The sequence below is a fragment of the Oenanthe melanoleuca genome, chromosome 1, assembly GCF_029582105.1.
Source record: "Oenanthe melanoleuca isolate GR-GAL-2019-014 chromosome 1, OMel1.0, whole genome shotgun sequence".
Classification (NCBI taxonomy): domain Eukaryota; kingdom Metazoa; phylum Chordata; class Aves; order Passeriformes; family Muscicapidae; genus Oenanthe; species Oenanthe melanoleuca.
This window is the reverse complement of record NC_079333.1, coordinates 30,279,615-30,297,477: the sequence shown is the minus strand read 5'-3', so window position 1 is coordinate 30,297,477 and position 17,863 is coordinate 30,279,615. Positions and strand designations below refer to the sequence as shown.

At 43.3% G+C, this 17,863-nt stretch overlaps 1 protein-coding gene across 1 annotated transcript in view; it reads left to right on the top strand.

Annotated features, from left to right (window-relative positions):
• TENM4 (teneurin transmembrane protein 4) overlaps nucleotides 1–17,863 on the top strand; it is a 1,506,484-nt gene that overhangs the window by 1,465,982 nt on the left and 22,639 nt on the right. Inside the window, exons 34-36 of the mRNA XM_056495278.1 lie at nucleotides 86–963; nucleotides 11,919–12,091; nucleotides 15,543–15,778. Coding sequence (XP_056351253.1) covers nucleotides 86–963; nucleotides 11,919–12,091; nucleotides 15,543–15,778 — 1,287 coding nt within the window. The remainder of the gene's footprint in view (nucleotides 1–85; nucleotides 964–11,918; nucleotides 12,092–15,542; nucleotides 15,779–17,863) is intronic.

Sequence of the window (17,863 nt, the reverse complement as noted above, 5' to 3'; positions counted from 1 at the left end):
ATCCTTACTGTGATTGACTTATAGCAATCATGCAGTAGAAAAACATCTTGCTGTAAAAATCCCCTTGTGTATTTTTACTGTAAAGGTTCGTCTAGAATGGCCCACGGATCTGGCAGTGAATCCCATGGACAACTCGCTCTACGTCCTCGACAACAACGTGGTGCTGCAGATCTCTGAGAACCACCAAGTGCGCATCGTGGCGGGGAGGCCCATGCACTGCCAGGTGCCGGGCATGGATCACTTCCTGCTCAGCAAGGTGGCAATCCACGCCACGCTGGAGTCTGCCACCGCCCTGGCCGTGTCGCACACCGGGGTGCTGTACATCGCCGAGACGGACGAGAAGAAGATCAACCGCATCAGGCAGGTCACCACCAACGGCGAGATCTCCCTGGTGGCCGGCGCCCCCAGCAGCTGCGACTGCAAGAACGACGCCAACTGCGACTGCTTCTCGGGGGACGACGGCTACGCCAAGGACGCCAAGCTCAACGCGCCCTCCTCGCTGGCCGCCTGCGCCGACGGCGAGCTGTACGTGGCCGACCTGGGCAACATCCGCATCCGCTTCATCCGCAAAAACAAACCCTTCCTCAACACGCAGAACCTGTACGAGTTGTCCTCGCCCATAGACCAGGAGCTCTACTTGTTTGACACCAGTGGGAAGCACCTTTACACTCAGAGCCTTACCACTGGGGATTATCTTTACAATTTTACTTATTCTGGAGATGGAGATATAACCCTGATCACTGACAATAACGGTAACTTAGTCAATATCCGAAGAGATTCCACGGGGATGCCCCTCTGGCTGGTGGTGCCTGATGGCCAAGTCTACTGGGTGACAATTGGTACCAACAGTGCACTCAAGAGTGTAACAACACAGGGGCATGAAGTAGCCATGATGACTTACCACGGCAACTCTGGTCTCCTTGCCACTAAAAGCAATGAAAATGGTTGGACAACATTTTATGAGTAAGTATTTTATGAATATTGGGGCTGCTGACTTCATTCTGTGTTCTCTGAACCATGTGAGGTTGGTAGAATTTAATTCCCTGATCAGAATTATTGTCCAAATAAAATGGCCAGAAGAGAGAGTATTAGATTTCACTCAAACACTAGATACTGGCAGTAAGTGCATTAGAGCTTGAATAAGCTCCCTCTACCAAGACAAGAGTCAGGCAGAATTTCTGCTGAGTTTTTGTAAGTAATTTGGACACCTGGTTCTCCTTAACTGTAGTCAGGACTGGAGATTTAGGTTGCATGTCAGAGAATTTTTCTTGGCTTTGAAAGCCTTGGAAGTATGAAAGTTCCATCAGAGCCTCTTTTTTCACAGCTTTCACCTACTTCCTATGTAAGAGTGTGTTTTTTGTGCCTGTTTGAAATGTCTGATGTAGAATGACAATTGGCAATGACTAATGAGAGCTTGCTCTGGAAACAATTCTGTAATTAATGGACTGCTCAATTCCTACTGTTGCAATTTGCCTCAGTAAGCTTTAAAAGTAGTCTTGGAATTGTTCAATAATATCCCCAAAGAGTTTTTAAGCAGAGAGAAGACAGGATGCATTGAAAAACCCAGAGATGCAGTATCTTGAATATTTGTACTTCTTTTCTGTACTACTGTTAGCAATTCCCTGCTTATAAATATAGTGAAGACAACACATTTCTGATATAATAAAGGACAAAGGTAGATAACTGAGTGAAGAGCACCTATAAGGATTCATCCTGCTGTTCAGAGCCCATTCCCCTCCCTCTTGTTAATTTAATTTTTATTTTATTTTTAATTTATTTTTTATTTAACTTTGAAGTACTCCTTTAAGCGCATCATTTCCCACATGGTTTGAATGGTTACATGGAAGTGTTCAGCTGCCATAATAATAGACCTGTTGTAAGAATCCAGTTTGGCTAGAATGGACAGTTCACAAGATGACAAACAAAAAAGTTGTTAAAAAAAAAGGGATTCAGGAAAGGAAAGCTGGCTAAACCCACATATCTGTGTGTTGATTTGTGGTTGCTTTGGTTCTCTCCTTAAAATGTTCCAGGCCGAATTTCAAATTTCTTTGCTTAATACTCACTGCTTCTGCTCTTGTTTTGAAAAGATCTGATGGAAACTCTGTGATGAACCTTTTGAAATGTTATTAGCATTTCATCAATGTTGTGCTTGCAATTACTGTAGCAATATTCCTCAGTTGAATCCAAGTTGATACTCTCCATCTCTTACATTGAATTTGCTTGAGGAAGGCCATAGGGAGGAAAAGAGGGGGTTTTTCTCCACAGGAGTGAAAGCCAGCTATATTGTCAGGACCATTGTGCTAAATCAAAGAGGTATTTTCTTTTTGCAAAGAACCAAATAGTTCCTGTGCTTGAAAACAGATGCAGACACAGACAGTGAAGCAAGCTAAACATTACAGCTAATAATGGTCAGATTTATACCTCAAACATAATCTTTTATTTTAAAGTGCAACTGAAAATATAAAGGAGATAAAATGAGACAGAAGCTCAAAGCCAACTTGCTCTGTGGATATATTTATAACAGTGATCCATTATTCTTGCTGTCCAACAAAATAGAACATTTGTGAAAGTCATCATTCTGGTCCTTTTATGCACTTCAGAAGAGTCATAAGAAAGCTTTTTAGAGCTAAATGGAAGACAGTATTCTCCAGTGGCTGGACTATGGAAATCTTGACTAGAGCAAGTCAGCACTGTATAATAGCACAGCATCACTGAATATAGAATTGTGACTGTGCCTTCAGAGATACCTCATCCAAACCTGTGATCATTTATCTCTATTTAACTGTTCCTGACAGTTTCTGATGCAAGTATATAAAACTACAGAGTAAAAGTCTGTATCTGAATTAGTTACTTCAGCCTCCTTTTACAGGCAGGTGGAGAGAAACAGGCCTGTTCAAAGTGAGTTTCTTATGAGTTATGTCAGGTATTTCCTTTTGGATGAGAAGAGTTGCATTCTGGAAGTTTATCTCTGCAAAGGTAGTAGAGAATGATGAGTTCAGATACAGATTTTTACATTGCAGATGTCTATAGTTTGGTCAAATGGATCCTATCAGTCATCTGAGTTATTTATTAATATTGTTAGTGATTGTTACTGTTAGAAAGCTTTTTTTTATATGCTCAGCCTAAATCTTCCATGCTTGAATTGGAGACCATTGTTTTTCATCTTTTCCTTCTCCTTTTCCTTCTCCTTTTCCTTTTCCTTTTCCTTTTCCTTTTCCTTTTCCTTTTCCTTTTCCTTTTCCTTTTCCTTTTCCTTTTCCTTTTCCTTTTCCTTTTCCTTTTCATCCTGTCCGATCCACTAGGGACTTGGAAGGCAGATCAGTGAATTAGAGGGATTGATTCTTTCCAGGTTTTGCATGTGTAACCAGGGAAAGATAAAAAATCAGACTGATAAAATTAGAACAGGACATAAGGGTCAAACATTTCAATTGCTCAGTACAGTAGGTTTCATGTAAACAAAATACGTTCTTGTAGAGTCTGAGGCCAGGTACACATGTAAGTGGGCTTGAGCCTTGACTCTCAGAGTTGTAGCAAGGCATCAAGTCTTCAGTGTGATCCTCACATGATTCCATGGCAAATCTGTCTAACTTGTTGTTTGGATGGACAAACTAAATTAATACATTTACTCATCACACCCTACTTGTAGTGGCTAGTAGGAAGCTTGGTTTTTTTTCCCTGTGCAGTGTTGATGTGACTAATATTGTCAGCTCCTATGCAGTTTATGAAGAACAGTGGAAACTAAAGGGCAGAAAAACTCTACAAAAATGCATTCATGGGGAGAACAAGAAAGACTTGATCTGTTTATCTCAACATGAATGAGACTGGGAAGTGTCCAGATCACAACATGTCAGCCAAAGCTCTCACCTCGAGAGGGACTCTCAGTCTAGCAGGGAAAGGCTTGAGATATGTATGGGGCTGGAAAGCAAAGCTAGAGAAATTCAAGTTGACAAGAACATGTGACTTTCTAAGGCTGAGATGACCTAACTGGTAGAGTGACCAACAATGAACACAGTTTATTCTCCATTTTCTGGTATCTTAGATCAGGACTCTGATGCCTTTCTTAAAATGCAATCTCACCAGACAGAGGACTTGCATGACTCAAACACAAGCTGCAGGGATGAGTGCAGGCATGGCAGGATGAAGTCTAAATTCCTATTCCTATTCCTTTGATAATTCTAAATTATCAAAGAAGCTGAAGAAGATGGTGTAAACCAAATAAAATCAACATTCACTACCTTCATGTTATTGGTTTCTCTATCAGAACATCTGGAAATGTACATTAGGAAGGTTTAAGTGATTTAGAGAATTCCTGTGAACATGAGTGGCTTGAAGGTGCTCTGAAGTACTTTTCAGTCCTGACTGATGGGAAGGGTGAAGTTCCTATTTCTATTTTGCTCATGGCCAAAGAAATAAAGGCATCAAATCTGACTCTGAGGAAAAGTTTCATGTTTCTTACAGCACACAGTAGCTGTGGGCCAGGGTAAGCTGGACACTGCTGCTAAAAAGTTAAAGAGTAAAGTAAATCCAGCTGGCAAGTTTACACCACACCAGTGGCCCCCTGAAGAACATCCTCAAAAGATTTACCTTCACCTAGCTGTCTACAAAGGACCATAAATCAGAAACCCAACATGACAAAGCAGTGGTTTTGTGAGAGTGGCATCACTGAACCACAGTATCAGAGTATGGCTTGAGTTGGAAGGGACCTTAAAGAACATCTAGTTCCAGCCAACATAGCCAGCATCTCTGGTTCTCCTCCAGGTACTGTTCTTACCAGGTCATTTCTTAGCTTTTACCATAAGGCTGCAGAGACCTCTGAGATGTGGGCACATTAGTGTGTCTCTGGAAAGGAGGGAAGGAGGCAGGATATACTGATGCAGTACTGGAGGTCTGTCTCCAGGGCACACCAAGGAATCCAGGTCCTCCAAGGCTTCATGCTGGACTGGCACATTGTCCTTTCATTTCTGTGGGACCAAAGGGAAAGAGACTGGTGCTGGCTTCAGACAGTGGCAGACTCACTCACAGCACTTACAGCTTTTCCTTTCACACATCCGACACCCAAGCCTGCTCTAACAATCCTGTTTTATCAGGGTTAGCTCTGAGTAAAACTCAGTGTGTAATGGTTTGCAGTCTCCCTTTTTGTTTGAGAGTGAAACTTAGCTCCCTACAGTAATTAGCTTGTCCCCAAAGACCTGTCTATGACTACTTTGAGGGTTTTAGCATTATGTAGACCTTTCCTGCCCCTGCAGTGGGCTTGACATTAGCTGTCAGTTAATGCAATGCAGCTCAGCTTGTCCAGTAACTGGATTAAAGACTTTTCTTCCAATTGAACTGGTAACAGTGACAGTGATAATCAGCAGCAAAGGAAGTTGATCTGGAAACTCAGCCAGGGAAACGACTTCTTGTTCGACTCCTCCAGTCAAAGACAAAGGATGCTGTGTGACTACTTGCTGCTTTGTTGTTGCTGCTTTTCAACTTGACCTGAAAAAAATTGCTACCAGCCTTTACAAAGTTTCTTAGCAGTTGCTGTTTGTCTGCTTCAGAATCCGGCAATTCTTATTAATGGATTTGTTTAAATCAAGAATACGGCAATTATCTTGATTAGCTCACTGAGATGTTATCACTGTACATTAATTCAATTTCCCTCTGAGCCAAAGTCAAACCTTCTATGCATTATTTAGCCCAGATGAGGCTCTTTTACTTAGGTCTTTGTGTGTCCAATTAGTTTTGAAGGTCACCTCCTCCCATACAGACTCAAACACTTACGCATTGCTCCAGCCAAGCATAGAAATTCAAAACCTTTTCATGGACTCCCCAAGAAGTGGCTCACAGCTGCCTGGAGGGCAAAGGGTCTCATGGAGCCAGATCTTCAGATGAGTGGTAAGGGGAGCTTTGACCCATAACACTGGAGGCTGTTTTACAGAGAACCAAACTCTGCCAAACCTCACATACTGTAATGGAAGGAAGGTAGGAGCCAGCTGGACTGAGCATGCAGGAGGACCTTGAACAGCTGCCCAGTGACCCCCAGGGCTCAGCAAAGGTCCCAGAACCAGCAGCTTTTGATGCCAAAGCCAGTGCCCTGGTCTGTGTGGCTGTGTTTTATCAGATCATACAGAGAGTTTTACAGTATTTGATTTAGTGTAGTTCACATGAGGGTCTTGTCCTTCTCCTGCAGCAGACTGGAGTATGAGAAGCACCTTTGGCTTTTGTCCTCCCTCCTCTTTTAGCAAGATTTCATGGTTCCATTTGTTCCACAATTTCTACATGATAGAATTGAGATTCTCATTATTGTTTCTCTGACAAAGTTGCAGTGAAACTCCAGTAGGTGCCATGATAAAATTCTCCAGTACTCTCACTAAATTGTGAGGTCACATTTTGAGCCACTGCCCCACCCTGAAATGAATGACTGATAGCAAAGTTTAGTTGAGAACCAAGGGAATTATTTCCAAGTATCATAAAAGCTAGCAAGTGATCTTCCTCTTCTTTTTTGGGCAGTCAGAATATTCAGCAGAGTGTGACCACAACCTGGCCTTTGGTCATTAGGGAGAGGACTTGCCTTCATACTTTTTTCAGTATTATCAGTTTGTCAGATTTATTTTTAATGCTGTGTTTAATGTTGTTTGAAAAATTGGGATGAGTTGAGCTTGTTAAGAGGCACTGGGTGCACGTTGGTATAATCACATGCAAAATATAGTTTGCAAGGTCCATTTAGACACTTTGGCACTAAATGCAATATTATTATAGTGAATTTTTTCTGATCTATTTGACTTGTGTTTTAAAAGGCTGATGAAATGTGAAGAAGTTAAAATGAGGAAATGCAGAAACTCAGGCAAGAAATTGATTTCTGAATAGATGGTACTTAGGATGTTCTTTAATTCCCAAGGTCCAGGTCTCTACACAATGGTAATGTGATAAATGAAAGCTCTGAATGTTTACAAGCCAACAATTAGACCTCATAAGCACCAAATACCATTTTAATTCTGTGCATTGAACCTTAGCTAAATGCGTTTCCAATTGGGAATGGATGGCAACGGCTTCCTTTGCTGGCCTAATAATTGCCACTGTAATTGTAAGTGCTGAGGCTTTGCAGCAGGTTTGAATGGGAGGCAGCAGCTGTGTTAGCAGGTGATGGATTCATTGCTCCAAGTGGCTGCTGTGTGCACTCCCATGATTCAGTATTTCCTTAATTCTGGAGCTTTCAGAGCATTTGGAGAACACAGAAGTCTTAGGCTGTGATGAAAACTGGCCCAGCCCTAAATCCCGATGCAATGGAAACAGGCTAGGCAGCTTAGCTGCAAAATGAGGTGACTAGGAGAGATTTATGTTATTGCAAATACCAGGACACACCTGCAGCTGTATAACAGCCAGTCACTTGGCCTTCCTCTCCAAGCTGAGGCGTGCCCTGTAAGGGCCTTTATAGGGTTGAGAGCAGAGGTGGAAGGAACCAGCACATTCAACTTGTTAAGCATATTATCTCTTTGGGATGTGCAATCTTCACATCCCTGGGAGACTGTGGGTATGTGAGAGATGCTATCAGGTATGTGTTGTGTGAGCTAAATCGGGAAAAAGGGGGGAAATGCTCCAGTTCTGAATAAAAACAGAAAAGAGAAAAAGAACTGCTTGCCAAGAAGAAAACGCTGTGTGTGTTCATGCTAATGGGCTTCCCACACCTCGGTGTGCATTGCCACCACAGTGCTAAAAGGAGCTTTGGTCTGGACGTGAGCATTTTACACTTCATCTGTCACTAGTTAAAAATAATAATAAAAATGGGAACGGTCTAATTGTCCTGCCTTCTCGTTTTTCTGCCTTTGTAAGGCAGGACCTCCTTGCAGCTGCAAATCAGTGAACTGTCCCCCTCAAATCCAGTCCCTGGCAGGTCCCTGTCTGGCTGCTGGGCAGAGAGAGGTGCAGCAGCTCCTGCACATGCAGAAAACACAGATGGTCCTAGTCCTATTGAAGGAAGTTAATGGGGTGACTAAGGATGTGCCAAAAGTCTTATGTACTTCTGCAGACATCTTAAACCAGTTCCAGCATATCATTTCAGACTGTTCTGGCCCAAAAGGAGCCTTGCTTCTCAGGATCCAAAGTCCCAATGGAAGTTCTTGCTCTTGATGAATTACTGTGAGTTTTGTACAGCTGTAAAAATGTAACTGTGTAAATTAAAATGTATTGTACTTTGTCATTTTGACTTTACAAGAAAAATGTGTGCACAGAGGTCCAGGTGCCATCACACTCTTTCATTCTTTTTTTTCCTTGCCATTTTAACCTAATTTGCACAAGGAGGTGTTACTGGCAGAATTCTCCAGTTGCATATTTACAAATATTATTTATTTGCCCAACAGAGGTGGAGAATCATTTGTGAGGGTGCTAGAAGCTTGAGGTCTGGAATATTATAAAAATATTATTTAAAAGGCACTACATAAATACTAATTTACACTGCATAATATTACATAAAATGGCACTACTTGCCTTTTATTGAGAGCATGCTGCATTAAGACAAGGGGAAGTGGCTTTAAACTGAACGAGGGTAGTTTCTAGAGTAGATGATAAGAAGAAATTCTTTCCTGTGAGTGTGGTGAGGCACTGGCACATGGTGCCCAGAGGAGATCTGGCTGCCCCATCACTGGATGTGTTCAAGGCCAGGTTGCATGGGGCTCCAGGCAGTGTGATCTTGTGGAAGGTGTCCTGGTCCATGATGAGGTGGGTAAAACAAGATGATCTGTAAGGTCCTTTTCACCCCAAATCAATTTGTATATCTGTGATTTGATTAGTATAAGGAGGTGACTGTCTGCTGCTGCTGGGGGCTTTTGAGGCTTTCCTTGGAGCACATAAGTAAGACTTTCATGGAGTAAATGTTTGTGCTGACTCTCAGCTTTTTTTCTGAGTGCCATTCAATTAGGATAAAAAGCTGTGACTCACAGGACATTGACTCAGCACTTATCACATGAACAAGCTCTCTGCCTGCATCCTGGCTTTTTCACTCCTTATTTCCTTAACCTGCAGACCTGCTTCCTTTTATACTGTTACACCAAACTCACCTGTCACACCTCAGTGTGACACACCTAGATTTTTAGGAGGCGAATCAGGCTTACTTTTAGGAGCAACTAATTTTTAAAATCTAAATGAAGCAATAGAAATAAATGTCTCACACCTACTAATCCACCAAGTCAGAGGTGCTAAATTCAGATTCATTTTACTGAAATTTCAGAATGTGGGCCAACTTGATTCTACCCCTACAGTTCAGACTGGTTTATATATATAGGACTAGTGATGTTGTGGTAGAAGGAATTTGAGGTGTTACACAACACACCTTCAGACAATGTTTTCTTTGCTCAGGGAAGAGACTAAATCATATCCCTTGTGTCTTGTCTCAGCAGATGGGGTGAAGAGACTGCCTGTGATGTTTTCTGCTTAAGATTCACATGCTGGTTTTGGAGGGAATGTGCAGGTGACTGGAGACAGTACATGCAAAACACATTTGTCTCAGTGCAAACAGGGCAGCCACAAATCTGGAATAAATTGTTTGGTACTGGGAGCACTTTAGTTCTGGCTCTTGTGTGGAGATGCAGCTCAGGTCCAGGCTGTGAGCTGCTAGCTGCTTGGAAGAGCTTTAACTGATCTCTGCCAAACTCCTGCAATGCAGTCCTATTTTCAACCTTTTCTTGTTTTGTTTTTTTGTTTCTTCTTTCTTTCCCATTTTACAAGTGGCTGATTGATTGCCAGGGTATTGGAGGGAAAGGGCAAGGCTTGGACAATCCTATGGGCTAGCTATGGAGGGCAAATGCTTTCTTCTGTCTTACTACCTCCCCTCTGCTCAGCAGGCAAGAAAAGCCTCACGTGGTGTCTCCAAACCTGAGGGCTGGGGAGATTTGCAATGAGGTCACCCATTTAGTCACTACAAACTAAATATTAAACTTGGGCTAAAATCATCTTTTCAACTAGCCCTTCCACACATTGTATCAATGCCACCATATTTCAAGGTACCAGCATTGTGTTCACATCTGGAAAAATAAGAATGGAAGAGGAGACAAATTTTTTTCTATATAGTGCAAAGCCAGTCCAGTGACTGCTTATGTGTCTCTCATCAGTTGCAGTTCAAGAATATTTTGTCTTGCCTTGCCTTGCCTTGCCTTGCCCTGCCTCCCCTTCCCTCTCCCCCCCCATTCCCTTCTGCTCCCCTCTTCTTGGCTTTTTGTTTGGTTTCTGGGTTTTATTTTTAGATGGGGTGTATTTTCTTATTCCCCAGCTGAGAGTAATCCCAGAAAAAAGCATCAAGGGCTCCTCAACCATCTGCTTCCTCCAAGGTCTGATCATCTGTACCCGATACCATCTAAGACATTTCTCTAGCCTGTTCTTAAAAGAGTAGGGCAGTGGGGTTTCCAGTGTTCCATCTGTTCCTCTGCTTAGAGCAACCATGGGCCTTGAAAATGTTCTACAGCTTCTAACCTGAATTTTCAGTGCTTCCATTTACTTTCTGTCACATCCTCAGTAGACATGATAAGCAACTTACTATAATCCTCTTCAGAACACCCATTGTTAGTGTGGCATATTCCCACTTCCTTGTTTTCCCTTTTTATGAATGAACTTTTATTTTGGCTTTGTCTCTTACATGAGGTTTTCTAAGCTTGTTAATGTATCATTTACATTACTTTGTCATTCTGAGGAATGGTGCCCTTCACTGGCCACTGCATTCCTTCAAAGGCTCACCACTGGGTAGCACCAGAGAACAAGACCTCTCTGCTTCCCACCATTTACTTTGCATCCCCAAGTGATGCATTTTCATAATATGATCTACTTAGTCTCATATAAATCATTCTTAAAAGAGTTGCAGGCAGGACTTGAAAAAAGTCATTTATCCCTGATTGATTTGCTGGAATTTTCTGGGTTTTCCCTAACTATTTAAATACCCCTTCCCTGGAGGTTGATCTCATTAGAAGGTCTAACAGCCCTCCAGAGATTAGCCAGTAGAGCTCCCTATTACTCTCTGTCTCACTACAATAACCTCACTGCAAAAGTCCCTTGCCAGCCTTTTGGGTCTGTGAACCTGTCCTGCCACAGATGGGAGGCATAATGGTGTGTTTGCTTTCTTAACTCAGGAGTTAAGCAGACACACAAGTGTCTGCTTCTCTTTTTATCAAAAAATAACCCCCCCAGCTTGTTAACTGCTGTGGGGCCTGCATGTAGGAAGCATATTTTACCTGGGTCCTGGTACATAGGTGTTCACATCACAGAAACCTTCCCAGATGGTGCTTGTGTTGATTCCTCATTGGAAAAGCCAAGGACACAGTAGGGGTGAAAACCGCTCTGCGTTTTTACACTCTTAAATCAGTCCTTCCATATGGTCCTAGGAAGAGTAAAGGTAGACATGGGGGTTCAGCTGTGCTCAGGACTCTACACTGTCTTCATAAAGGACAGTTCTCTACCTGATGTGGCCAATCAAGTTCTTGCTGCTACTTTAATATTTAACTTTTTTTAATTGGGTAGGGGAAAAAAAATAAAATAAATTGCTGAGCTCAGGACACAACCAGACAAATGAGTTGGTGGCCTTCAGAAGTTCCTAGTTCTGCTAGACAGGTTACACAGGCCAGTGCTTTTCTGTAAGGCACAGCATTGTAGATGGGAAATTGTTACTCTTGTAAACAAAAAGGATAGTGTAGGTGAGGAGTGTTGGGAAAACATTGTTAAAATACATATTAATATGTATTCAGTAGTTTTCTAATATTTGCTTCATTTTTTTTTTCAGCTAAAAGCTGTGATTTTCTTCTCGTGAGGCCAAAAATAGTCAAGTCTGTCTGAAAAGAGTGACATTTTTCTCTGAAAAATCTGGATGATGCCTTGAAGAATTGGTCTCTGCTTTAAGGGATGATTCATCCTCTGTTGATGGTGTTATGATGATGACTTCATTACATTCTCTCTTTCAGGTACGACAGCTTTGGCCGCCTGACCAACATGACTTTCCCTACTGGCCAAGTGAGCAGCTTCCGCAGCGACACCGACAGCTCCGTGCATGTCCAGGTGGAAACCTCCAGCAAGGATGATGTTACAATCACAACCAATCTGTCAGCATCAGGGGCCTTCTACACCCTGCTCCAAGGTGAGTTGGGCCACCATCCCTCTCCTGACCAAGCAGCACATGTATCATCCATCAGGAAGCAGGCATCGTCTTGATAATCCCAGCACCAAAAATCACTTTCATTCTCAGTGCCCCAGAGCTCCCCACATGCTGGTACAGACACACACTCACACCTACTAAGCCTCATTCCCTTGCACAGTGGATGCTCTGCAGCTGTTTTTCTGCTCCATTCCCAGCCAGTCCCCTTGCCGTGCAGGCTCGTGCAGTACAGTCCTCCATCATCATTACCATTATTGTTGTAACTAAAAGGGTTGCATAAATCAAGCCACACTTCCAGCCAACCCCTTTGCTTCAGTCTCTTAATGGCTTCTGACTTAACAGTTGCTCTCCTCCTGGAACAGGCTTCCAGCTGGTTGCTGGAGATTTGATTCTTTTTTCACTGGCTTTTCAAACATTCACAAGGAAGCATCCAGTAAAATGACCATCCCTGTGTCCTAAAGGTCTGTGTTTGAGCTGAGACATGGTGTGGAAAGGGACAAGGAAGAAGGGAACAGGTGGGGTAGGACTGATGGGGCCAGTTTGTGGCTGTGGGAAATGGACACAGTTGTGCCTGTGGTAGGAAGGTGGGAAGCAGAGGCCTGATTAGGTGAAGGAAAAGGAAATGAAGTGGGAAATAAAAGAGGAATAAATAGCAGGGGAGCACTGTGCTGACATACTGGTAGCGGCAGAACCTGTATTGCACAAATGGTGCCAGCCAGGATCTCCAGATTCTGGAAGCTGATCAGGATGAGCTATCACACCTGTTCCCTGGGGCTTGGGGAAAGGCAAGGAACATTAAGACTCTCCTTTCTTTACTCCCCAGATCTCATTCACTCTGTCCGTGATTGATTACAATGGGGTGTGAAATATCTTTTCTCCTTGTGAGAAACAAACTTCTCCAAGTGGAGACAAGCATGTTCCAGAGTGGCATTTGTTCCCACATCTCTGGGATACAGTTTCTTTCCCCCACCCTGTAACAACATCACCCTTTCCTGAAAGAAAGTGCCTGCTTGCCTGAAACACTGTTTTTACCCTTCTGGAGAGGGCAGCTGAGAGGGTTCCAGCCCCCTCAAGCTGTCCCCATATTCTTGTAGGGAAACACCATGACTTTCTTATTCTTTACTTGAGCCTGTAAGACAGATGCACTTCATCTCAGTCACTCACATTAAAATGTGTGGCAATGCACAGACATGAGGTTGGCTTCACCTCAAGAGCCTACTGAAGAAGTAGAGCCCACTGTTGGGGGCCCTTTAGTGACAAAATTGACTGTGGTGTGATTTATACACTCAGCACTGAAGGCACAGTTACATAACAGTGCCACAGTCAATTCTGTCATTGTCCTGCCCTCCAGCACAGGGACATTCTGGCCATTAGAACATGCAGAATTACAATTAGCTTAACCATCTTCAGAAGTATAAAATCATGAAACTCTTTGGATCTGAAGAAACTCACTTAAAACAAAGGTCTGGATAATGTTGCAGAAGACATGGCTTGGTGAACCAAATTCTTGGTGAACCTTTCAGGAAACCTGGATCACACTGTGAACAGGTAAGATCTGAGAAAGCATTTTCGGAAGATGGTAAATTTGGGTAGGATGGATTTAGGAGCTTCTACAACAGGCACATCAACACTCCAGTGGGATTTTGTCTTCTGGACTAGTGACAAAGTGAGCATTTGTTCAATGCCAAAGTAGGGCAGTAGTGCCCTAGAGCCAAAGCAGCCTAAAATACAGCATCCAGCAGCCCATGGATTTCATGTGGCCCTGGAGAAATGCCTCCCAGAGCCAGGGAAGAGTCTTCTCTTGGGAAAACGTTGGAAGTAGAGGATTTACATTCCCCACACTGTACCACAGCACTGGTGACAATAACCCTTCTGTGGTGCTTATGTAAGACAAAGGGAACATCGTATGTCTGATTAATTTCAAGTCTTCCTCTGCTTCCTGGTGAAGGAAAAAAGAGGGCAGAATATATTCACTATTCAGGGATTTGATTTGAAGCACATCTCCTAATACTTTAGCATCAAACCAAGCATCTAAGAAAGGTGTGGCGGCCACCTGGCTGGCCCTTCTCTCCATTTGCAGACTCAAGTGTGGAGGGGGTTTGATCTGGCTGGAGTCTGTGTCAGAGACCATCAGCTTACATACTCAGTGGTAGAGATATGGATCACACTTGGATCTGCATTGTGGATCACTGCTGTATGTTTTTGGCAAAATCCTGTGCCCCAGTGGTTTACACTGCTGTGTAAAGTTGAGTGTCTGTTGAGGTCTCCATGGCAGAACTCCAGCTGGCTACCACTGGAGCAGGATGAGACCCACATAAAAAAGGACCAGTTGGTGCCACACTTCCTTCCCTAACTATACCAAACTGTGCTCTTTGCTGATCTATTTCTTGGGGACAAGAAATGGTAATGTCACTGTGATATTGTTTCCTGCTGAGCTATGGCAGAGCAACTAGTGAACAAAACCCATTTTGCCTCAGAAAGGAAAAACATTTAATGGGAATTTTCAGTGGGTGTTTTTATTCACAATTAAAAGTTTATGGCAGCCTGGGAGACAGAAATGGTAATATTTTCCAGCTTTTGAGGAGCTTCTGATAAGGCAGTGTTTGTATAATATGTTTTTAAAGCCATTCTTTACTGAGTAAATCTCATTTTTTCTTACCCTTCATGAGCTACTCTCTGTGGAGATAAATGCCAGCTGGAGATTCAAAGGATGGGCTTTCAGCCTGCCTGATTCCTGAAGGATATAGAAGAGAGATTGCTCTTCTGTTCAACTCCTCAATTCCCAAATACTGGCCTCAAAATCTGATCTTTCAAAGCTAGTGGAGGCCAGATGTATAGAGACGTGTGGGAGCTTAATGCCTCTGCTTTCTCTCCAAACATGAGGACTTCAGTTGCCTCCTGAAAGCTTTCTCAAGGGAAAGGATTTGGCTGTTGTTTGGGGAACTGGTTAGCATTAACTTGCTGTGCAATTTCCTGTCACTTGTGAGACAGTGAATGAGCTGAGGAAAGTAGGTGGCCCCACTTTCTCATATACTGCTGTGAAATTAAGATCTTTAGGATATAAAAGCATGGAAAGTTTTCAGTCAGACTGATTTAAAACAAATATCTCACCACAGAGTGTTTTAGCCTAGAGGAAGAAGTTTGAACCTGCATCCTTTGGTAAGGTATTACACAGTTTTTTTCACTTTTTTAACCTGTGCAAGACTTTCTGCAAGAATATGAGGTGCCCAACCTCATCAGAATGAAAAAGCAATTGCCCATGTTTATTTTCCTTGATGAAACCCATGTTTTGCTCTTGTTGAGTGGGCAGGTGAGTAACAGAGTGCATTTGGTTATAACCATCCGAAATGCTGGTGCAGCCTAGGTGAGGGAGCAAATGGAGAGCTGGAGCTGTATCATCAGAGATCAGCAAAGAACTCTTTTCTGTCTGCAGACCAAGTCCGGAACAGCTACTACATCGGTGCTGACGGCTCGCTCAGACTGATGCTCGCCAATGGCATGGAGGTGGCCCTGCAGACCGAGCCACATCTGCTGGCTGGCACTGTCAACCCCACGGTGGGGAAGAGGAATGTCACCCTGCCCATTGACAATGGCCTCAACCTGGTGGAGTGGAGGCAGAGGAAGGAGCAAGCGAGAGGGCAGGTCACCGTCTTTGGCCGCCGGCTGAGGGTAAGAGAGCCACGAGCACTTTTGGCCTCCACTTGCCATCTCATGACAGAAAGGGGTGGGTGTGATTTGTATTGTCTGCAATAGGGATGGAGCTGCAGGACAGAAAATTGGCTGTTTGCCCTCAGTGACAGAACCTTTATGACTGGAGTATATCATTACGTCTCCTCATGTGATGATGTTGCCTTAGCCATCAAAGGTGGCACTGCAGATCTCCCTACCAGTCCTCTGCATCACTGGGAATGTGTGACCTCCCATTACAGCTTCAACCATCACCTCAGGCTGCTTAAACAAGCCAGGGACAGTCATAACTATAAAATACCACACCAGTTAGTGCAGGTGTTTTGTACCTGTGCTGCTGGAGTGATAGAGCACAGCCCTGAAAGCCTTCTAAGCATATCAGGACAGGCTGAGAGAGTGGGATTGTTTAGCCTGAAGAAAAGAAGGCTCCAGGGGGATCCTAGAGCAGCTTCTATTACCTAAAGGGACTCCAAGAGAGCTAGAGAAGGACTTAGGACAAGGGCATAGAGTTATAGGGCAAGAGGCAACGAATTCAAACAGAAAAAGACAGGGTTTGGATTAGATATTAGAAAGAAATTCCTTACTGTGAGGATGATGAGACACTGGTACAGTCTACCCAGGGATGATGTGGCTGCCCCATCTCTGCCAGTGTTCAAGGCCAGGCTGGATGGAGCTCTGAGCAGCTGGTCTAGTGGAAGGTGTCCATGCCCATGGCAGGGAGGTTGGAACTAGAAGATCTTTAAGGCCCCCTCCTACCTAAGCCATTCCATGATTCTATGAACACTTTTCATTGGGAAACCTCAGAAAAAACTCTGGATTCCTGAAACTGCTAGTCTGTTGAACCTGTTGAAGGACTGGGCTTGCAAGGCATTGCACCACAATTGCTATTGTTCCCTGAAGTGTTACAAGCAGCTCCAGCCTGACAGTACTCTCCCTCCAGGTGTGCCCAGACCTTTCTGTGCTTGAGACTGATGTGTTTTGAAAACATTGTTCCGCTCAATGCACCTCATACTTGTCAGGGCTGTTTAAAGATCTTGCCCAATAAGCTGTAATTCATCTGCTAACTGCTGGCAAAGCTGGGAACTTGTAATAGCAAGTCCTGTGCACTCACCCTGTACCTTGCTAGTCTCAGAGTCGAAGGCTGATGAACGATTCCTGGGAAGCTGCTCAGCACCTGGCAAAATCAGACCCTCTGAGAAAAATGCTTAGTGCTGTGTAATGCCACCACAGCAAAAGGACTGCAGTATTTATTCACACTTAAGCTTGGCAGTAAATATCAACACTCTGGTTTCAGGATATGTGTTTCCCAGTCCTTGCTCTTCACCTCTCCCTGTTTCCTGCTGCATGACCCCTGCCACTTTGGTGTGATTTGTCCCGTCTCTCCTCACTCACACTTGTCAAGTATTTCTCTTCAATCTCTCCACCCCAGCCTCTGTTCTTTTCCCCATGCATCAATAGCCTCATATCTTGTTACCAAGAGAAAAAATGCAAACAGGAATGAAAGCTGAAGCTGCTCTTTCAGTGTGAACTGCTGTGTATCTGCAGATTGGTTGTCACCTGCTTTTTTGTTGCATTTCTCTTCAGGGGTTTATTTTATTTTATTTTATTTTATTTTATTTTATTTTATTTTATTTTATTTTATTTTAATAACTGATTAAATTTTCAGGAAGGTCTTTTTCTGAAAAGAGAGGGCCTTCTGAAATCTGCAGCTGTGTCACAGCTATTTGGTGTTCAAAACAGTTTTCACTCATTTAGCCACAGCTCAGCTGCCTGTATCAGTTTTATCTCCCAAAATTTTTGCAGTAGATTCAAACACAGAATGTGTCTGTGTTTTATATTGTACTACAGTTGGAAAAGCACTTGCAAAATGAGTTTTCAGGCTAGTTGCTGGTATCCCTATAAATCTGCCAGCATTTATTCACATTTTGAGCCTATCAGGGCCCTTCTAGTGAAGCAGAAGTGCATCTTACATGGTGAAAGGACTCAGTTATGGCTGTGTTCAGGGATTCAAAGTACATGAGGGTGTACAAGATGCTCGAAGCTGTGTGCATGATAGCATCTGTGCCC